The sequence below is a fragment of the Anopheles merus genome, chromosome 2R (genome assembly GCF_017562075.2).
Source record: "Anopheles merus strain MAF chromosome 2R, AmerM5.1, whole genome shotgun sequence".
In the NCBI taxonomy this organism is placed as follows: Eukaryota; Metazoa; Arthropoda; class Insecta; order Diptera; family Culicidae; genus Anopheles; species Anopheles merus.
Window position 1 is genome coordinate 11,408,116 of NC_054082.1, and position 23,558 is coordinate 11,431,673.

At 42.4% G+C, this 23,558-nt stretch overlaps 1 protein-coding gene and 1 long non-coding RNA gene across 11 annotated transcripts in view; one reads left to right on the top strand and one right to left on the bottom strand.

The window, feature by feature from the left end:
- Positions 1-4,136: 4,136 nt before the first annotated feature.
- On the top strand, positions 4,137-4,949 carry LOC121590944. Its single transcript, XR_006004497.1, has 3 exons — positions 4,137-4,221; positions 4,316-4,376; positions 4,446-4,949. It is a non-coding gene; the product is annotated as an uncharacterized LOC121590944 (long non-coding RNA).
- Positions 4,950-8,585: 3,636 nt separating this feature from the next.
- The window catches only part of LOC121590941 (fasciclin-2), a 57,355-nt gene continuing 42,382 nt past the window's right edge, over positions 8,586-23,558 (bottom strand). For 5 of the 10 annotated variants that reach the window (XM_041911145.1, XM_041911140.1, XM_041911142.1 and 2 more), the window contains 3 exons: positions 13,731-13,932; positions 12,780-12,896; positions 8,586-11,231 (listed from right to left, as the gene is read on the bottom strand). In XM_041911145.1, coding sequence (XP_041767079.1) covers positions 11,096-11,231; positions 12,780-12,896; positions 13,731-13,932 — 455 coding nt within the window. In that variant the 3' untranslated portion in view covers positions 8,586-11,095. Of the gene's footprint in view, positions 11,232-12,779; positions 12,897-13,730; positions 13,933-15,076; positions 20,008-23,558 lie in introns of those variants that run through there. The other 5 variants (XM_041911148.1, XM_041911144.1, XM_041911150.1 and 2 more) reach the window with 3 other exon arrangements.

The following is a 23,558-nucleotide window of genomic DNA, read 5'->3' on the forward strand; positions in this document are numbered from 1 at the left end:
AAAATTAAAATGGAGAATCATGAACGCAGCGAGTAAAGCAGCAAGGAGCAGGAAGGGACATTTCAAACGCAACACCCACCATAGGGGGCTCGAACCTCGGCGCGTTGGGTGTCGAACCGTGAGCGGAGAGTAAAAACGAGTGGGGATGTGTTCAACAAAATTTGCTTTGTTTTTATTGTATCCTCCCCATTTAGCTTGTGGCGCCCGAGCGTGTTGGGGGCAAGATCAAACGATTGGTCGCGTCGCGTTCCCGCCAGTTCGATGTTTCACTTTGGGAGGCGGTTATTGTTTGCCTGCTTTTTTCGTGTGTCTGTGTGTGTTGTGTGTGTGTGTGTGTGTGTGTTGTGTGTCCGATTAGTGAAAGGATCTTCTTTAGGAAATCCCTTTTTTTATTGGGTCTGCAGTTGTTGCTTCCGGGATTTTCACATGATCCCACCGGTATACGGTAATGCTAAATTTTCGCGCACCACCATTGGTGACCGGCGATCGATCAACATCACTGTTAATAGACCCAGGGTGAAGCTGCTGCTGCCATTGGATGCTAATCCGCCTTCCCAAGAGGGCCAAACGGCGCACAATTCACACGTTTGCAGCGAGAAACGAACGTTTTAATTTTATTCTCCTTTGCTGCAGGACGACGGCCGGAATCGAGCCAAGACCGATGATTGATCGGCGTCTGGCGTGTGTTCGTACGCCTCGCTGCTCGCTGCCATTCGTATTAGAATATATGTGTCCAATAGTATAATTAAGTGTAAGGATTCTGGTGGATTCTGGCTTTCGTCCGTTTGCTTTTAACCATCTTTCGGAGAGGGTACGTGACATTTTGACAGACGACGAGAAAAGCGGATCTCGATTGGGGGGTGAAGCATTCGCAGGGATGCAAGCCATCACTCGGTTCGTTGTGGTGTGTTAGACGGAATGAATTTGGTTTTTCATTTTACATTTAAAAAAAAGCACACACACACAACACCGAGTTGGAGTTTTCTATAAAAAGGGATGATGTTTAATGCTGTCACCCGGGAGCGATGATGATCGATTGGTCCTGATGACAAAAGGTCGTTCTTTGCGTCGTTGCTAATCTTATAGACACACTTTAATTCTGCATTGTGGAAATAATGGATAAACCCTTAATACGGTAAATTAGGACCAAATTTGTACCGGGTGACGATTTGTGAACGTTTGTCAGATTATGTACGGGTTGGGATGGGATTTTTCTTTACCGTTTGCTTGGTGCGAATTTGTAGTTCAAATATTACAGTTAAAAAAAGATACAAACATTCAAAAATGAGCTAAAAACTGAATAATTCCTACGAATCGCAAGCGACGAACCGGAACCGAACCAACTTCCATCAATTTACCGATGTAAAACGATCCAACCAACCCCAAAAATGTAAAACGATCACTTCGCCTCTTCGGAAATGCTGGATGCTTGTGAGCATTATTGTTGCGCAAAACATCAATCTACTCAACTCCCGCTCCTCTGGTAAGCACCCCCAAAATGGCACCCCAAAAGCCGTCCCCTAAGTTTCATCTTTTTCACTCTCTTTTCCTTTTTTCCACTCCACTCCCCCCCTCCTCACGACCCACTCGTCTTCATTTGTCAGTCTCGGCAGCATCAGCACTTTGGCTGTGCAAGCAGAAGCGATCCCCAGTGGTGGTGTGCGTCGGGATGGGATTGAACGTTGGATAGATTGGTACGGCTAGATTCCTGACAGCTTCCAGCCGAAGCAATTCATTCCAAAGTTACAACGGCGTACACCAACCCGCCAAGCATCCTGTGCTCCCTTGGCCCCGCAGAAACGGTTGTCGGTGAATTCATTCAAACGGGTTGTTTCCACGATTTGTTTTTGTTTTTTTTTTGTTGTACATGTTTTGTGTGCATCTCTGAATCGAAGGTTGTGGTGAAATTGAGCTCGTGAACCATTCGCATCCTTTTCCTTCTCCGCAATTCACACAAACAGCGCAAGCCGGAAGCCAACATTAGTTCCTATCATATCATATAATTGAGCCGCCGGCCGTGCTTTGCTGGCCATCAACTGGAGGACGCGTTCTTGTTGCTGTTCCTATTGGCGGTTGTGTGCACCTTTTTGCAATGCTGTGTGTTTGTGTCGTTGCGATGGTGACAGTCGCAAACGATTGGCTAGTGTTACCATCACGTGCTGTCGGGAAGTAAACTGCCAAAAAAACAGACACACACACACGCCAGCCAACCGAAACAACGCAAAACATGCACCGGCGATACAAATATCATTGCATTTACCGGTTGACTGCTGGAGGGATTTTGGTTTGGACAGAAAAACCAACCAAAAAAAAAAAAAATGCATCACACAACACATCGAACACATAACAGGACAAAACACGCAGGAATGCGTTACTGCGCTGCGCGGGCGGGCACGGGGGACGGCGGTTGAGTTTAGAAGGGCATTCCCAACAAAAAAGCCAGCTTCCCTCGTCGTTTGACACGAGTGGAATTTACAGCGGCATAAATGAATTGAAAATGAAATTCCGTACAGGTACAGGTTGAATGTGGTGATGTTGTTTGGATGGGAGAAAAAAAAAAACACAGACCAAAATGGAACGAAAATGTTATTGAAATGTTTCTACATTAGAAACCGTCGTCGTCGAGTGCACCAGCCATAATTCGATGAAACAGTCGCTGCCGCTGGGTTGCGTTTTGTGATTCGCAATAATTAATCTTCATTACAATGGAATGGTGCAACGGTTATGTTGTTCGAGTGTTTTTTTAAAATAAAACGGAGTATTTTGAATTATTCCATCATGACATAAAGGATGACATACCGTGAGCTATGTAACATAGTTGATTGTGCTGGAGATGAAATTGAACCAAAACTGTGTTGTTTTGTGCTTCATAAATTTGAGAATGATACGAAAAGTACACCCCAAAAAAGCATCACGCGTGGGCAGTTTGTCATAAAAATTGCCTACAAAGTGCGCCATATTTTACCATCAAACAGAAGTTAACAACATCGATTGCGATTGCAGCTGAAATCTACCGTGTTTGTTTCCGTCTGAACTTTTCCCACAGCATGATTGTATCATCCGTCAAGGATTGTAGAATCCTTCGATCCGTTCGATATTATTAACCGTTGTAGATTAGTTCCAAGTAGATCGTTTAATGATTACTCCCCAGCTACCTTTTTAACCGGAATCTTTCGCCCGGAAAGGAACGTAAACCTGTGTCACCGCTATTACATATTCCAATTTTTATGATACTCTTCCTGCGTCTGACGGCGACGAGGATGATGATAATGATGATGACCTTCGTGGTGATTGGCTCCGAGCGAGGCGAGCGAATGAGCGAACACTCTCAAGGATATGTGCGAAGATAGACACACCAGTGAGTAGTGCACTCTTATCGGGGGTAGAAAATCTGCCAAGGCCAAGGAATGTGTGGGAAGTTTCATCGGTCGCGATGGCACCACCGTAACCACTCCCCAACCGGCATTATCGCGCGATTTTTATGTGTATCTATCATTTTTCTCATTCTAACATTCAGAAAATTTTTCACTCTGTCTTGCTCTTCTGGGTGTTGGTCACTTTTTGCTCGCAACTTGGCTGTGTCACACCAACCATCCTCATGTTGCATATGGTTCTTCTCTTTCCATCGTTCGAGAGAAACTCTTGTGTCTCGCTTTTCTGGTACTTGTCCAATTTCCCTTGCTACACCAAGCGTTCACGCAAGCGATCTTCTCTCGTCCGCTCTTTGTATCATTTTGCAGGTACTCCCCGATATACGCTATTAATGCGGACCGGAGGCAATAGCGTATCTCGAATATTAGCAAATATCGAGTTTTCAGTCAAATTATAGCTAATTTTCGTATAATTTTGCTTGAAGTGGTAGGATTTACCACTTAATTAGTTATTTGATCTGATTCAACTGAAGATTACAATTGTACACCTTTTGAAATGGTTTTTAATATTCGATCAAAGGGAATTTATTTTGAATGTGATATTCGATGTGTCAAATTAGTACAATTTGCTCAAAGAACTTTCAAATTTAGAAAAAAAGCTTATAGTGAAATCGCGTATATCGAGTATGGCGTATATCGGGGAATACCTGTATAGCCACCCGAGGAAGGCGCTGCTTCGCGTTCACATGAAAATGTGGTAGTGTGAAATCAAGTTTGCAAGCGGTAGGCTACGTCGATGCGTGCCCGTTTTTTTCTCTCGTGAAACCAGTACGGAAAAAAAAACTATTTGGTAAGTACAGCTTTTAATAAAGGATTATATCAATATGTATCAAACTGAATGGTATTAATAATTGGTGATATCTAATCAATTTCGTTTTCTATAGCAAATAACACACGCACAAACGGAAGTGAGCACGGACCACGATAGAAATAATCAATTGGTTGGTAAGTATCATCAAGTTAAATGGAACAGCGGTTTTCAAAATAGATAATATTTCCCTCTTTCACCAGCAGTGCCGAAAACAAAAGGACAGGAGAGGCAGGAACGATCATTCAACGCGTTAGCGCCGGACGAAGGAAAAGCGGCAGGAAGGCAGGAACGATCTTCCAACGTGCTAGCGCCTGGTAGAGGAGAGGCGGCAGGAAGGTAGGGACGATCATCCAGCACGCTAGCGCAGCACCTGGGAGCAGCGAGGGGGAGGCAAGCAGGAATAATTTTTAACGCGTGCACACCATTCGACGAAGACAACGCTGGATGAAAGGAAGGAGGAGGAGAGAAGGCAGGCAAGACGGGTACGTGTGTATTCCGCACCGGTTTTCGGCAGTGTGAATTGTGTGAGTATGTAAATTTGTATGTGCGAGTAAGAAGGTAAAATAAAGAGCGTAAGCATGTGCGGAATCGACAAATGAGAGAAAGAGCTTTGTAGGGAGAATGAAGAGAATGAAAGAAATTGAGAAGGGATGTAGCATACAGAAACCAAATGTATGATACACGCTGTCACACGGTTGGAAAAACCTTCTCTATAGTTCTGCTATAGAGAACGATTTGACCGCGCTATAGAGAACACTTTTTCAATACAAAAAAAACCGGTTGCAACGTGACAATGTCGGTTGGGTTGTAAGCTAGCTGGCGGTTTATAGCGCACGAAGATAAATAGCTATCTCGTGCATGCAGTGTTTTATTGCCAACACACAGCTTGCCACGGTGGTGGAAGGATGGATGGGAAAGTGAAAGGAGTGGGAAGAAGCATCACTACGGAAACGATCGATCATCGATGGGACTGGGTAAAGAGGCAGCATTGCTGCATGCAGACGATACTTTACGGTCGGAAAGCGGCCATTAATTTGCAATCAGGATTGATAATAAAAACTCAACAGGATGCACAGTTGTACCGTGAGGTTACTTTGCAACAATTTTCAAAGAAATAGAGTTAAGTGATATTATTTAGATATTTCGAGTATCAATAGTATGAGATGCGGGTGGTTCTGTGGTACAGTCAGTCAGTTAGTTAGCACGACGACTTAACAACAACTCGCCCGTCGTGGGTTCAAGCACTATTTCCTTCTTCTTTTGGCTCAACAACTGTTGTCGGTCAAGGCCTGCTGTCTGTACCACTTGTGGGGCTTGGCTTTCAGTGACTAATTGATTTCCCCCCATAGCAGGATAGTCATCAGCCCTATTATATATGGCGGCCCATTTGGGGCTTGAAGCCATGACGGGCATGTTGTTAAGTCGTACGAGTTGACGACTGTTCCACGAGACCGGCGCTTCAAACGTGTCATGAATGTTAAATATTAGTCTACAGGAATTGAATTGATCTACAGGAATTGAAGAATTGGTCGCAACATTCCCCTCAAAGGAAGCGGAAGGAGTGAGAGAGGAAAGGATACACATTTCGCTCTATTTGGCGTAACGTCCTACGCGGACATGCCGCCGGCCTGCCTTGTAAAGGCATTTGAGACTTAATTCATTACTATGCAGCCGGATAGGATAGTCAAACCTTTGCTACGAGGGGACGGTTCATTCTAGGCTAGAACCCATGGCGGGCATGTTATTGAGTCGTTCGAGTTGACGACTATACCACGGGACGGCCCCTTACTTCGCTCGTTATCTTTGTTCAAAAAACAACATTTTACAATACATGCTATTATGTTACCAACGTAAAACAAGTACAGAACATTAGATATCGCTCCTCTTCGGAATAAACCATACGAGGATGCTTATGACACTGAATTATGATGCAAATCCAAGCTCCTAGCAAAACGACACGATCCGGTTCGCCTTGGCTTGGGCATTATTAGCAGTAAACTGGAAACGAAGGTAACTCGTTTAGGAAGAAAATCAGTTCAGCAGAAACTCCTATCCGGATGATTTGCCTTCCGGGCCGGATGAAATAAAACACTTCCCAGAATGATGTTTGAAGGATAAAACTATAAACCCGTTTAGTTGAAACACTATAGCGCATCAAGTGGCAGGCACAGTTGTCGTTATCAAAGGGTCGTAATCAACTGAAAGAATCAGGATGGAAATAAAACTTTACATTCCCTACCGTTCGAAGGTATCCCTTCAGCCTGAGATTCTAGCAGAAACCAAGTGTTCAACTCCCCCGGTTGGTCCAGTGGGCTGCAGCAGGTAGCAACATCCTTTTTCCTTAATTATGTCCGTTAACCAAACCAACGGCTGATAGTTGGCTATTCCTTTCATGAAACTTCGCCGAATAAGCCACACATTTCCATTTTCCCCCGAGGCTGCGTTGTACAGGCAAGCAGCACAAGATTCTCACAATCGTTTTGCCACTCCAAGTGTGTGTGTGTTTGATTCCACTCTTTTAAATTGCCGTTTACTATTTAAAGTGGGATGAATCGAAAGGAAAACAACAGCACGCAACCATCGCTGGGCAATGGGCACTGTTCCATGTCAATGTGAGAAAGAGATGGTCACGCAGCGGTGACTGTTCTTGAGAGCTCATCAGGCTCGAAAGCATTTTAAGGAAAAGCAACCTTAGCTCCCTGTGTTGCGTGTGGGAGTGTGGGTTGAAAACCCACGACAAGGATAAAAAGAACCATCCCGGAAAACGGTTTGTGGGTTTCTGTTTAGCTCCCGGGGGTTTTACGACCACATATTCCTGTTTGTGCAGTGTGCGGATTTCTCTGTGTGTGTGTTTGTGTGTCCGTCTGCCTGTCTGTGTCTGGCCCGTCGTAAAGAAATCCGTTGGAGAATGTGTTCCCAATTTAATTTGCACCTTTCTGGGCTGCTCCTTCTTGCTGCTAGAAACATTCCCTTCGTTTGAGTGCGATCGTTTTCTAATGTGAAAATTCCCATCGGAGGGTTCGCTGGGTAAGCGATGAAATTTACCACACATCGAGATTTTTACTCATTGGATTCATAAAAAAGGATGGTTTGGTCGTTTATTACCTTCCGAGCTCTGCTCTGCCAAGGAATGAAACGTTAGCAATCGTCGCAAACACCTTTGCCGTTCGTCCGAAAAGCTCAGGTTGAAGTACCATAGGCAAGCAATGGCCGGGCAGAACCTGCAGTGCAAACGCAGACGTTTTGCTTTCTGAGGTCGTCTGCAAGGATGTGTTGGAATTCAATTTGTAATCCTCATTACTATTATTCCTCTGTACCGCTTGGGTGGGGTTTTGGGTTGTAGGAGATCTCTGCAAGGAAGCTGCACTGTTGCCCCGTGAGACAACCCCCAAGACTATGGCGAACAGTGAGCGAAAGATGGGTTTCAAACATTTGCTGTGAACATCTCTCCTCTATCTCTCTCTCTCTCTCTCTTTCTCCCGAAGGTACGATCAACTTCATTCTCCTCTGGAAAGTTGCCCAATCCTACATTCCAAACGGCGAATTCTTGCACTATTCCCAGTACCCATTTGCGGTAAGTTAGTTTATTATCCCTGCTGCTCGCACAGTAACACACCGGCGAGCCCAAGCAGATTCAGTCGAGTGTTTTTCGCGCGTTTGGTCGATATGGGGGAGGGGAAGGGGGACGCCCCTTATGCCGGAGTTGAGTACGGAATCGGAAAACTTGAAAGCTACTTGAAGTTTTGCTACAGCCGGTAGACACAGAAACAATCACATGCATACTACCACTGCTTCAAGCAGGTATGCTTGAAGTTGGAATACACGCCAAAATACACGAACCTTGACGACTACTTGGGGTCATTTGGAAAGGAAAATCCGATAATCGTTTTAGCACGGAGGGAAAATTCGCCTTATTCTTGCATGACTTATGGAGTGGTTTCTGCGTTTACGATACCCGTCGAGGTCACGAATCGTGGTCGCCGTGGTGAGGAGCACGAAACGCAAAAATCAGTTTCAGCAAAAGCCTTCATTCGAAAGCGGTGGTGGGTTTTGCACCGTTTTATGTCAAATGGTAATGGTAAGAGATAAGGCACAACACTGCAGTAAAACCCGCGGTAAACCATATAAACTTTAATCAGCCCGGAGAGCTAGTCCAGTTTCTAGTTTTTAGTTTTGTAAACTAGTTGAAAGTAATTAGTGCTCATTCACGGCAAAACACGCAATGCGAACAAGCATAGAGACGGTATAATACATACAAACAGAAGAGCAAATTACACTCGCGAACTAATAAGCGGTCATCATTTTTCTTGCACACTATTTCAAATCCACTAAACAAGCTAAAGTTTGAATAAAAAAAATGGTATTTGTTTTGCTTTATTTTTGTTACCTTCGCTTTGCCGTCCATTACACAGTTACCGAATATACATAATTAATAGTACTCATATAAATTGCATTACCTCGTAAATAGAACGAAAGTTTGCCGTACTGCCCGTGCGCCTTATCGCACATTAAAACTATAACTCGTACCCGAACAGAATGAAGCAAATCGATGGGGGCTATGCAGCAGCTCGGTCGCTAACGAAAAGAAACTGGCGTAAACTAATACGCCTCTTTGCGTTACGCTTACGTTGTGAAAAGCACAGATTGCGCGCGGTCGCGAGGAGATACGGAGGGGGGGGGGGGAGAGTGATGTGTAGATTATGAAGTGTTACTAAGAAAGCACACAAGTTACTATACAAAACCGTTACGGGAAAAGCACGAGCTTCTAATTGCTATATTGTGTGTAGCACTTTAGAGAAAATAGACAGCAATTGTACATGTTTTTCCTTGGGACACGTCCAGCGTCCCCGAAACGAACCGTGTGAAAATGAAATCTCTTTTGTGAAGAAAATTGTACAAAATCGTCTTTGCTGGTCGTCCACCACTACAGTTTCGTATTGTTCTATTTAGGAAAAAGATAATCTCTATGCTGTAAGATTTGGCGACTGTTTTTGTTGTGGTTGTCAGGTTTGGATTGTTTCCGTTGCAGTTTTGCTGGTGGTTACACGTTGGGACGAGGTTAAGGTTATTATATATGGGTCGATCGCGTTATGGCGAACAGAAATGAACATGAAATACTAACTAAACGCACCTTGTGTCGGTTGCTTTCGCTCACCATTATTGCTAGAGCGTGCCTTTTCCGGCTTAAATAACTATCTTTGATTTGTTCACGGTACGCTTGATAGGACGCCGCAAAGCTCCGGTGAGCACAGGTGGACAGGTTCTATTCGCATGATTGTACATAAAAGTAGCAGCAAATCAGTGTAGCTCTAAGTACGCGTTGGTATAGTTGAGTAGTGTGTCGTAACCATCGGTTACAGTGTAAAAGCACACATTGTCGCTAGGTTTCGAAAACGGAAAAGAATTTTCACTGTGAGCATTCAGACTGAGGCACCATATCTCGATAAAGAGCAATAATGCATCGTGTAAGTATGTGTGTGTGTGTGTGTGTGTTCCTCTAATCACAAACGAATCAATGCAAACAAACAGATGGCGCAAACAACATCGAGCACGTGCTATTAATGCTGTTTCTGTTGTACGTTATATGAACCTTACGCAATGTTTAAGTCTAATTATTTTAGCATTTTGTTTTTTTGTGTGTTGTCCTACGCTTGACGAAGGCTCTCCCTCTCTTTCTCTCTCTCTACTCTGCTTGTTCCTGTGTTTCTACTCATACTTCTCATACCTATTTTTGCCTACCACCACGACTATACATTATCACATCACGAACGGGTATAGCGAGTAAGTTATTCGAATAAACTGAACGTGGAGAAATAAGAGCCAAAAAAAAAATGCAAACGGCAACAGAAAACAGAATCTCTTTTCGAATTTTTTGTTCTGTATGTTGGCTGCAGCACACAATATGAGTGACACAGACGATACGCAAAGAGACGTAAAGCCGCAGTAGTAGAACAGTGCTTACGAAACTTACGAACCTACGAATGCTGAATTTATGCTCGTCCTTATGGCTTAATACAGAGGGAAGAGGACGAAAGGGAGACAGGTGAGGGAGGGCGTTTACGGCTGACACTAAATATTCTAGAGCTGTGTTTAAATTCTGTATATCAGTGTTTTCGCACGCACACTTTAGTAGCATTATTTTTTACACAAAATGTCTCGCTTTCAATACTTTCATGGTGTGTGTGTATGTACTCATTTCCTTTTGTTTCGAACCCCTGTACCTTTGCCTTTAATTGGTTTTGGTTTTACTTTCTCCTGTTTTGTATTTGCTTACTTCTTACCCATATAGCTTAATTTGTTTGCAATCTTTTCGCTTACACTTACGCACGTGGCTTTCAGTTCAGTTTGCGGGTTGATGGTCTTACAACGAGGCCTAAATGAATTAGTTTTGGCTTACGCATGCTCTGTGTGGCTTACCACCTCAATGGGCCGATTGGGATGGCTGTGAGTTCGTTTCGCATTCGCATCGTCCTGTTGCTGTACTGTAAATGTATATACGTAGCTACATCCCTTTATACTCCCCACAAAACGGACCTAATCGTGGCACGGATGGTTTGTATTTTTTTTTTAAATTGTATGTCCTTCTTGTTATCCACCTCCCACCTTCATCCTGCAAGCGATATATAGCAATAGCTATGATCTTACGAGAGCAATAGTTAATTGTCCTCTTTCTACCCCTGCCTGCGTTCTGGCTGACTACGACGCCGGTTATGATGATGGCGGTGGTGCACGCCCATCGCGCATGGGATCGTGTCGCTGCGAGGAGGACACAGGACGTAGAGTGATAGTAATAGCTGTAGTAGTTTGCAGTGGGTTCCACAAAAGAGAACAAACCGGGGTCACATCCGCCGAATTACACGGCCGAATTTTTGCCAATAATTTCACCGCTCCGCGAGTGTACGACGCGCCCATCATACTCGACGGAAGAGTTTACCTTCAGCGGCGATGCAGCGGGCTGCGGTGTGTTGAGGGGTTGCTTTTCGTCTTCCCTGTAGTTTTTTTTTTGTTGGTTTGATGATGGGTTGGAAAAGGGAACCAAAACACAATGGGAAGAAACAATGTAGAAGGGTTAATGGTACACGTTCGAAAGAGCTTGATTGCATTAGTAGTAACAGGAGAGAGAGTATATGGACAGATGAAGCGAGTAAGGAGAAGCGTTATAAACCTTAAAATTAACTACCGAAAAGTGCTATTTTCAAAACAAAAGTGTTAAAATTATACAGCAACATGCAGCTACAAAACCAATTTAAAGGATTGATGAAACACTGTACCGTTAATGATATTGGCTGTGAGTGTATTATGTTATACAAAGCGTATCTGGTTAGTTTTTCGTTAAGTTTGTGCAAAGTGTGTTGTGGAATGAATTTAAAAATTGAAACTAATGCTTCTTTTTCCGTCGGAATGTAACGCAGGTGTGCCGTAAAAATAGAGGAATGAAAAAAAAACCTTCAAAACTAAGCTAGCAAATGGAAAATTATAAAAAAATACGAAAAACAGTTCAAACCAACGGAATGCATTTAAAATTCAATTTAACCCCTTTTATGCGTTAAACGCTACGGGGCTTGAACATGCCGAAGAATGTATATTCTAGTGTGGCAATGGGCCAAAAAAAATAATCTCCACTCCAGCTTTGTGCACGAAGGTACAACAACAGAGGAGCAGCGCAGCATATGGGGATGCAAATTTGCATTAGCACGAACAAGCAAAGGGATATGCAAAGCTCACCTTGCATTATAAGCGCACAGCGTGAGTGTGTGTGTGTGTGTGCGTGCATGTTCGTGGTAAGAATGATGTGGAAAAGGGGTAGTGTACCAAGCAAAACTTTTTTCATGCTTAATGCAATGCAATAAGTGGGGTAACGTGAAGCGTTAACAAAAACTAACGCAAAAAAATGCTGCTGCTTCGGTAGCTTTTAATGAGAATGAGTTTTTAAAAGCAAGGGAAGTTTTTGTGTTACTTTCATCGTTTAAAAAAGAGAGAATCTAGATTAAAATATGATGAAAGAAGAAATTTGAGGCAAAAACTGCCCTTATTAAAACAAATTTAAAATTCGCAACAAGAAAATTGAGTATGTAAAGGGTGCGCACAGGATTGCTCCAATTTCTATTGTGTTATTCAATGAGTGCGTGTGAATATTTGCACATTGCACCAAACAGGGAATAAATCGTAGATTGTGAGGTTACGGGAACAGCTAAAGCTTATTTAAACAAAATCTGGTATAAAATATTGTCCTCATGGACAATACATTTTTGTAAAATCATAAATCATCAGAGGGGACAAACGCAACGGATACGCAAACAAAGATAAGAAAAAAAGATAAGAAAAATCCCACAATAAATTGTACTAAATGCACAAACAAATCAAGTTTTTGCATGCAAAAACAAAACAAACAAACGAAAAAATACTCTAACAAAACTAAACCAAAAAAACATGCACATTCGTTCCCGCTCGTCGAAACTAAGCACACTTTGGCTGCAGAGGAAAAGCATGCTGCGGCAGTGGAATAGAAGGTATAGTAGCGTAGTGCGAAGGCTTACAGTGGCGTGGTGGCGCCCAGCTTTACAATCGGTGGCGGCAGCGGCAACGGTGACGGTGGACGCTCCTTGATCAGACTGCCACTGCAATAGGGTAGCGGAAAACGCCAACCGTAGAGACTTTGGTTGTGGTTATTTGTATTGTAGCGAAGCGGACGGCACCACAGGACACACGGTTGTATGTGTGGTGGCGGTGGTTGGTCAATGATGGTAGTGTCAATATGGTCGTTGTTTCGGGGACATTTGTTTCAGGAGTTTTTTTGTTTGTTACGATTGTTTTCGTGTGTGTGTGTGAATTGGGATGTTGTCAATGGAAAACAAGGACGCATCGACACAGCACGCACAGACGTGTCCACGTGTAGTACAGCGCGTCAAAACGATGATGTGACGGATATTGCACGTCGCAGAGTGTGGATTGATGGTGGTGGTGGTGGTGGTGGTGGTGTGTGGGTTCGTGAACCATGTTAATTGTTAAAAACACGCGCACGCACACATACACACAGCAAATGTACAAATTGTGGAGCATGGAACATGGAGAAAGGATGAAAAAAAAGAAAGAACACAATAGCACGGTGTAATGAAAAAGGAAGGGAAAATAGTTGTTTTGTGAGTGTACGTGTGTTGTAAATGTACGTATGTTAATTTACAGCCAATCACAAGCGCCGAGAGAGTTGAAAGCAAGGATCCTGCAGATAGTTTGCGTAGGGATCCTTTCCTTCACTGTGCTGCTCAGTGCGATTGTGACGACACAAACACAAAAACGAGGTGTTAATATGTTAAAATGAGACAAAATTGGCCCTGAACCATGTGGTTTAATAGCTCAACAACACAACAAAAAACAAACTATTCACAAGAAGAATGGTGATGGATGAGTAAGAGAAAAAAGGACCACACCGAAACCGGGGGGAGGGAAACGGGAATTGTGACCAGGCTCGAAAGGAGCTGATAACTTACCTGCCAAGCTTGGCTTCGTCGTCCAGGTCCGAGGGAGAGCGCTTCGTTTTCCGGCACAGCGTGGCCAGTATGCCCAGGTTACCGAACGCGCAGCACAGCAGATCGGCGACGAGCAGCAGCAGCACGACGGATCCAATCACAATACCGATCACCGCAGCCGATGACAGCGTTGGACTGTCAACGCGCAGCACCACATCGATACCTGTGTGTGTGTGTGTGTGTGTGTGTGGGGAGTGGTGCGTTGCCATGACGATTCCCACAGCGCAGTCGGGCGCCAGGACGATGCGATGAGATGAGTCGTGAAGGGAGAAATAAACGGTTAAGAAAAAGACAGAACACAGAGAGCAAGATTAGTTTCCCGGGTTTTGAAGGTTGAGAAAAGGGTCGCATCGTCGGTTAGTGAAATGCCCCCCGTCCCCCGGTATACACTATACACTAAGCAGAACGACCCCCACCCCGTCCAAGGGTGATGTTATTTGAATTAACAGCTTTGTATACAGCAGTTTCCGCTAGAGCAACGGGAAAGGAAGAAGGAGGATGCGCACGTGAATAGTTTGTGGCAGATCGGGAGTGGAGGAAAACGAAACAGAATTGGAACAAAGATAGCCGATCAATCAACGGAAAAGCACATTCGCTATATAGAGATAGTTGAGGAGGATTCCACAAGCAAGAAGACATGTAAGTTATATTATCATGTGAAAGTTTCCAACACACACAAACTGCTTTCGTATTTACAGATCAAACTTAATTGCTAACAAGAAACCGTGCTGCTAGAAAGTTTTGCTACAAACATCGATCGAGAAACAACAAAAAAAAACGTAATGTTCCACATTGCAGCAAACAGTAGCAGCAGGGACAGCTTTTTCAACACCGATTAGCTAAAACCGGAATAAGAAAACAGTTGTCCCAGCGAGAACGTTTTGACAGTAAGTGTATGAAATTTCTTCACAAGTGCACAAGGGAAAACTATCTAATTTTGCATCCGTTTTGCGGGGAGAAGAGAGATGCATTTTTCTGCAGTTAGTGGTGATGGGGGTGGTTTGCAAATCGTTTAAGTGTACTTATCACACTACACCCAAAAGGGGCAGTTTTTGTGAGTAGATGAGCGGGATAAAATGTTGCGGAAAAGATAAACAAAAAATAACAAAACAACAAGGTTACAACATGCATGCAAAACAAGCCAACAATTTAACACATACACGCAAACGCAACGACATGCTTAGGAGTTTATTTCCTTGTTTTCCAAGCGGTGAGTGGTGGTGACGTTGAGTAATGTTTTGCGTAAGAGAAACGCGTGCCACATACACGCACTGCTCGTATGGTAGTTGTGGTGTGGTGTAATGATAGTGTGGTGATGTTATTTTTCCATTGAGTTCTTATATCATTTTTGTCTTAAATGATTTTGAAGCATTTTTTTCTGTGGCCCGATTGATGAAAATGTACTGTTATTTGCCTCTGAAGGTCTGTGAAAGTTTGGTGTGTGGAATTGCTTTTATTTCTAACGATTTGCCTGTGGTTAAGTTTGATTGTGTGTGTTTTGAAATTTGGTGAATTGGTTGTCCTGTAGACTCCAAGCTGCTGTAACGATTTCTGTTACTATGTGTTATTGTTTGGTGGTAATGTTGAGTGAGTGAATTTAGTTCGTCTAAAATATGGATCTCTGCCAAGGACGCAACGTTTCGCGTTTAATAATAATTTTGGTGTTTACGGGTGTTTGAGATGGTAGTAATGTAATAATTCGCTTTCCTTCTTTATGTAGTTTTTTCCCCCATTCTAACAGACATTCTGCTACAAGTAAAACACACAGAACATATTTACAACCATTCATCCAAAGTTATTGTGGAAAGAAGTAATTTCGTTATTTAATGGTTAAGTAATTGAAAGTTTTTATTTTTGTTTGAGTAATTCTAGTAATAAACGCCAAAAAGAACGAGGAAAAGAGAGAGAGAGAGAGATAGTGAGAGTGAAGAACAAATGCAAGAAAACTGAGAATTTAGATAGAACAGTTTGTGTTCCAGTAGGTGTGTGGTGGTTGGTGAAAATTAAACGCTTAGTTTTTGGAAACTATTAGAACAAGTGGTTAGATATAGTTCGGTGATATAGCTAAGACAAAAGAAAACAGAACGTTGTAAACTAAACTTTAGATTTAGGGGTGCTACAAAGAACGCTAGAACAAGTTTTGGTTCGTTTTGGGGTGTTGTGTGTTTGTGGGTAAATAAACTTGATTTTGCATAATTACCTTTTCGTTTTCGGACCCTAAGCGTTGGCAAATATATGAGAGGATGGTGGGTGTGATGGGAAGAAGCTTTTAGGCACACACACACACACGCGCACACACAAACACAAACCTCTCGCAGATGGAAGGAGGGGAGTTAGATGCGCAGCTTTTGCGTGTTCTTGTCTTACATTTCGTATCCCTCAATTTGGCAAAGAAATTAATATCAGTTTTAGCGGAAACAACACTGTAGGTGGGTAGTATGTAGTTTATAAGTAAATGGTTTTATGTGTTGTCTGTCACCATAACAATCAAATTAGTGGATAGGTACAGCACAGCAAAATACCTTTGTTTTGTGTGGGTGAGTGTGTTTTATTAGTTTTAGACGGTTTTGATGATGTAGTTTGATTTTATTTCATGGTTTCACCATTCCACAGCTACGAATATAATTAATTGTTATTCTCTATAATGGTCTCCCGCTAGAACCTCTGGTTATGTACAAGCAGAATACACACGTGCTCACCCCTCGTCCTATGCGCGTCTGCTATATGAGCTAAGTGTTGTTATAATTTTCACTCCAACCATCTTCTTCTAGCGAGCTCTTAATCTGACTTTATCTTATCTAAATCGGTTAGGCTAGCATATTTACGTCTACAAAGACTTTTTTGTTGTCAAAAACAAACGCATACACAACACACATATAACAAGCCGTCACCATTCTTTGCAAAGATACTCCATTTTAGTAGACTTTTTCCACACATTTTGCTTTTTGATATTTGATTCGCTCATTCGGTATGCATACACTGTGCGGAAAAAAGCGTTACATATGTGTAACAGTTGTTTAACATTCTTCTCCATCGACCTTCTACTGTAGTTGACTTTTTGACTATTTTGCTATTGAATCAGCGCGGGAAATGTTTCCCATTCGCGTGTGATCGAACGATTTTGATTATCTTTTTTTTCTATACTTTTCGTTGTAGTGAATTTCGACACTCCTTCTCACAACGCTATTCTCATTTTCTCACAGAGCCACACTGCTACACACTTTCTCTTACTGACTTCGAGCTAAAGGACTACACACGCAGCAATGTAGGAACTTAAAACCTTCTTTCTTAACTGCCCTCGCTCCCAGCATGACGAACACGCGTGCCCGCTGAAAAGGAATTAAACCACTTATCTATATGCTCACTTGCAATCCGTTTTGAATAACAAAACAACACGAGTTTATTGTCGTTATAGGTGTGCAACGCGCTTACCATTATCGTCATTTGGTGCACCATATTCTCATCCTATGTACATAATGTGGCTTTGAGCAAGGGATACAAAAGCGCAGAAAAAAACAACTTTCAAACATAAACTTGTTCATTTTCAATGGGGATGTTTTGGTGATGAGAGTGAGAATAATAATTGTATTATCTTCTTTTTTCCCAATGACCTTTGACCTTATTTTTATAGTGTTTACCACTGACTTTAGAGAAAAGTCGTCGTGTTACCGTTCACATGCATACCACGTCGGCTTATTTAAACATTAGTTTGCTTTTCAAGGAAAAAATAAAATTTTCGATGCTCCCAATCATTGGCTTTTATTGCACCAAAGTTTTGGAGGTACGTAATGCTAAAGTTTTCGATAAAAAGGAATCAAAATTAAATATTTCAATCCAAATTGAGCTTCAATGATTTCTGAGAATTATCTCCCATAGAATTAAACACTATTGGCAGTGAATATATGTACACAGCTACTGTTTGACGATACTGACGTATGTACACCGCAGGAATCGATTCGGCTAATAATGCCCATCGTTTTATATCAAATAAAAATAATGTTGCTTGTTGCTTTCTTCGCATTGAGCCTGCCCTTGTTTGTTGGTGTATCACAAAACTGTGTATATTCTACCACCGCACTAATGCATGATATGCGTAAGAGCAGTGTGTAATTCACCGCGGTGCAACAAAGTGATCTACTCACTCAAATCAAATTGACTTCAATGTAAGCCTCTCTCGGTACATCGATGAGCAGCGTGAACGCGGTTTAAGTGGCAGTGTCTGCAACAACTCAACATCGTAAACAACTCAACTTGTAATAAACATTTGCACTAAGCTAACACATCTACACACTATTGTTATATTGCCTCTCGTTCGCTCGCTAGTACACAACGCTAGTTTGATCATTGTTTCTTCTGTACCATTTGTCTACTCTAATGCTAATATTTCGTCTATATAGTTCGATCGGTTAAAAGTAAAACATACAATAACAGTTGTTGCTCTACAGCTAGATAAGAGAGCCATCCTTCCATTCGTACCGTTTCCGTCGCGCGCGCGCGTTCTAAACGCAAGAATGCAACGCTATCAAATCACCGAAGAAATTCATAGGTTCACAATAAAGTCAAGGCATTGGAAATGAATCCGTTTTCACACTAAAGCCGTTTTTTCCGATTGATTTTGCAGTTTTAGTTTAGCTCTTAAATATGCATCCAAATGACAGAGATTTAAGTTTGTAATTAAGCTCATTTTGTTATTACAGATAGTGAGAAATAGTAACAGTTGCGGAAAGCACACAGTCGGGTGTAGTATACCCATTTCCACCCTTTCTCGAGTTTACTGCAGCTTTTGTGTTTCAATCTTTGCTGTCCTGTTGTTATCACGCAAACTAACAAAAACATCGTTTAGAAGAAAACGTTCGGTAGGGTTAAACAGTCTCAATGCTTTACAGGAATGTTTCATTGGTATACAGCAAAAAGGGGTTTTTTCGTCTTAAAAATCAAGAATCTTACTATTATTTATAGCTAATCGGGTTCAGCAAGCATCAATGTTAAAACAATTTCCGTTGGAAAGTTAGTGAACAAAATAGAGAGCAGTAGTAGGCGAAGGCGCTTTTGAAAAGTGTTTGAAGTAACCATTCCCCGATTTGCTAGAACAGATGGTCAAAAATAAAGCAAAATGCTTAGAAAAAAGGGGGACTTTAACTCACCTTAACAAACAACACTTTGTGGAGGCATTTATTCGGAACTGCAGCAGTTTGATTGTTTTGCTAATTTGAGCAGCGTTTTTAAGATATACTTTATGAATGCTTTTTTCTTCTAAACTAGTATGACCCATCAATAACAAGTACAGAAATATTATAGCACTTATAGAAAATAAATCCAAAACATTCCTGTAAAAAGGATCTTAGGAGCTTTCCAACATCCGTATGTAAATCGTATATGTACCTGAATGCGATTAGCATATGTTGGGCTGAATGTTACAAGTAGTCTTTAACCCACAGTGCCTAGACATTGATCACTGTTTTGTTGTTGTTCGAAAATCGTATATCACTCAAATACAAGACAGGATGAATAACAATCTGCTTAAGGTGGGTTGATTCGTTGATTTTTACGTGTAAATTAGTCAGATTTTCTGCTCACCTTTGAAGTGCAATATCAGTTTATCGAAAGCAAAAAAAAAAAAAAAAAAAGAAAGATAACAGTCAAAACACAACCGCCTTCTCTTTTGCGTCCTATTTTCGTTGGTTCTTCAAGATCGTGTTGAGGGTTGTAATCCATTTTTGTTTTACTAGTTTACTGCCTAGCTATTTCAGTTCCGACGTATTTCCCATTCTCGCACGGAGAAATGAACACTGGGAGAGTATTATTTACCCCGTCATTGATTGTTCATTGAACATTACCGATCGTCATTAGCTAACTTACAATAATCCTTACGATGCACTACTGCCCTCTAAAATCGATCGTTTCAAAAGCACTCCATTGTTACTACTGATACTATTGCACTGTTCTGCGCGAACATTGCTATCGATGGGTGTTTTGGTGGTACTGTAGCTGATGTTGGTGCTGCTGTTGCTGCTGCAGTTGCTGCTGCTGCTGCTCCTGTTGCTGGTGGTGGATGGGATCCTGCTACACGACGTGCTACTACTACCACACTCCATGCTGGCACTGATCGTGGCTACCACCGTTGGCAGAGCTGTAAGGACGAAGGACCAACACAACCAACACCACCACCACCAACGATCGGTGCATCCTCCTCCTTTGCACAACAGCACACTCGCACTACCACCAGTGTAATAATTATCTACAGAAGGCAATCCAATCACCACCACCACCACCCCCCCCCCCAACACGTTTGTTTGGCGTTGGCGAAGAGCAGGTCGGGGGGTAAGGTGCAATATTATGCATGGTAGAAGGGGGCACACACACACACACACATATTAAAACACACCCACACACGTTGATATGCCGTGATATGGGGGGTTGATGAAAGTTAGTAGGAGATCGGGGAATCGTCCCGCCCGGCAGATTAGCGCGTACCAAAGGAGGCGAAGATACGTACGTTAGGGGGAGAGAAAAAGAAGAAAGAAAGAGAGAGAGAGAGAAAGAGGAACAATAAGAGAAAGAAAAAAGGATAGTTTATCCTTGAATCAGTGATCATCTCCTATTGATTCCAACTTTGCTCTACTTTGGCTACATTGGCTTTGGATTGGATTTGTATATTTATCGCTACAATACATGGAAACAGGTGTTGTGTGGGTTATTTGCTGTCGCTAACGCTGTGTTGTGATCGCGCTAAATTGCTGTGCGATACGGTACGGAACGTAGCATAACTACATAGAAACGCTATGGTTCAACATGCAAACAATAATGCAGTTTTTCTCCCGCCCTTCTCGGTACTTGTGTACTTATGCATTATCTCTCCTAACGATAGTATTAGAATTTCGAATTCACTTTCCAATTGGAATTATGGTATTTGTTTTTAATTTTAAATTTTGATAAACCAAATAGTCCTATTCAACGAGCTCGTATCGTTAATGAGGAGAAAGAAAACACAAGAAAATAGTAGCAAACATATTCACCAAAATGTTATGATTTTACACTACGATACATATGGAGTTACACCAACATTGAGGGGAATAAAATATGTTACAGTGAGGTTTTTATTTAACCGTGTTATGTATTTTTGCGACTGTTCAGAGTCCTATTGTCTGAGGTATTTCGTTGTTTAGCACAAGCATTATTGAAATCGATTGAATAACATTAACAAATAAAGTATTTTTAAACTACATAGATTTTTAAAGGATTATACTACACACGTAAAAGCTTCTAAACTACTGCCTAGTGACACAGAACATTGTAATATCTAACTAATGAAAAAAATAGCTTATTTTAGAAAACGTAGAGCTGGAAAAAATCGTTTAATTCGCTAAACTTAAGTCTTGGCGTAAGGGAAGCAGACTCTATCGTTCGACGGGCATCTGGCGTTTATACATTTTATCACGTTAAAACAGATCGTAGAAAGCGCGACAAGCGACAATTAGCCGGGCATACAACAAAGTATTCCACTTGCAACTTAGTTAACTGTGTTTATGTCAGCATCATCATGCCTGGCCTGGGACAAGAACCAAATGAACGTGCACAAATGAGTGCAAAAATGTCTTCGTCCACTCGATTGCGGCGAAATGGCCACAAGCCGCCAGGCCATCCGGCTCCAGCTACCATAAACTCCGCGTTCTATCGGGCGATAAAATAAATAAACAATATCGCGCACAAACAAACTGAATTCCTTCCCACAAGCGACCGATTTGGTCGATAAAGGGAGTCGCACCACAGTCTCTATTCCTAGAAAACCCACGACTCGGATCGGGTTGATACTTAACAGCAAGGGTGTATGGTGGTGGCGAGCGATGATGCTTGATTCCATCACTCGTGGGAGATGTGACCGGGTGTGGTCTTTACTGATGCTCATTTAAATGATATGCCCTTCGCGATAGGCGATAGGAGGGAGACAAAGAAAGAGCAAGGGAAGCAGCAGCACAGCACCACGGCTGCACGGATATTAGTGGCCGGAAATTAATTTTCGCCAAAACTGGGACTACAAACACACTTGGAGCGCTTGTTTTGGAATGTTAACTCCGCACCGCCAGCTCCTAAGAAGGCGAAATGAAGAGAATGTGCGAAGCAAAGTGGAAGCAATAAAGAGAGCATAGCATAACGTTAGAGACCATTTTTTTGTGTGAGTGCACAAAACCCATACTACAGAGAATCGAATGGCGTAAATTGAAATTCCGAAAAGCAAAAGAAAAAAGCATACCCCACCCCGGTCGGAACCGAAAAAGTAAAATGGCAACTTTTGGCGAAAATAAAACACGAAACATAAAACTTGCTTTGCCCCTCCTTAGTGAGCTGGGGGACGATGTTGCGATGGACAGGAAACGCAAAATCAAATTAGACACGTCGCCGAAGGAAGTAGGGCGAATGGTTACCCTTTGTTGCAAACTTTGTTTAATTTGTTTAATTAGCGAAAATCTAACGCAACAACAAACATCGATCGTAAAAGCACACAAACAAACACATAGATGATTAGCGTTTCCTGTTCTCACCGTTCAGCAGACGCGATAATAAAACAAGCATAGTGCAACAGTGAACCGAAAACAACGAAGGAAAAGCACGGTTAACGAGAAAACAGGGCGGAATTTGTTTGTTTAAAATATTGTTCAAATTTATTATCATCCTTTCTTGTTTCTGGTTGCGAATGCATCGTCATTCTTCGTTCCCTGGCATTGGGCCACTTCACCTACTACTGCACGCATTGCATTTTCTCCACTTTCCGAATTTCCGTTCTACACTGTTCCGATCACGAGTGAGCATTTTGCGAAAGGATGATAACGGGAAGGGGCAGTTTGTATTCCCTTCGCTCTCTGTTCTGCTCTGTTCCCTACCTTATGTACTACTATACCGGTGTGCACACACACACACACACATACATTTCGGTCCACGACCATCGCTACAACCCTGCATCCTCACAAAAGTGCAACATTCCGAACGGAGCGCAGCGTCGAATGCAGTGAGATGGAGGGGGTGGGCAAGGCGCATTTTAAAACGAAATTAAATACAAAACTTCTAAGAGGATAAAACGAATCTAATTAAAAACTATCACGAAGGATTTTTGTGCATCCTTGATCCTCGGGCCCTGCTGCCTGCGATGCCCCTTCGGGCGATGTTGCCCCGCCTTGCGCGCGTTCTACCGCCTTTGCTTAAGTGAGAGCGGAAGGTACTGTGTGCGGACACACTACGGAGCTAAACGAGCATTCCTCGCCGAGCAATATGTAATGTACGTGGTAATAATGTATTATTGCTAGACGCACTACGGGATGAAAAATTGAAAAAAAAAAAAACGAGCGCACAAAAATCTTCCGCTTGGAATGGACACCGAGCGGTGGCAAAAGCTCGCAGCAAAGAACGAGGGAATTTTTCATTTAGTGTAAAACGATGCCTCCAAGCACCATCATGACTCGATAGCGGGGAAACATCAAAACACGCCACTGAGCGCGGACGCCACACGCGTTATAAGAAAAGTTTTTTATGCGAAAAAATTATTCCAATCAAGCCAGTACACCCGCTAGTAGAGTGATGCTCTAACAGCATCGCGAAAAGAATGCAAACATTTAGCAACATCGCGCACAAGCACGCGCGCACACATACAACTGTGGGAAGCTAAAAGAAAGCAACACGACTGCGTCAGTAAAATGTGGCCCTTACAAACAGGACACGGCTGCTAGCGAACGGTAGTAGAGATGTAGGTGAGTAAAAACCACAGCACGGACAGACAAAGGTAGACAGACAGGACAG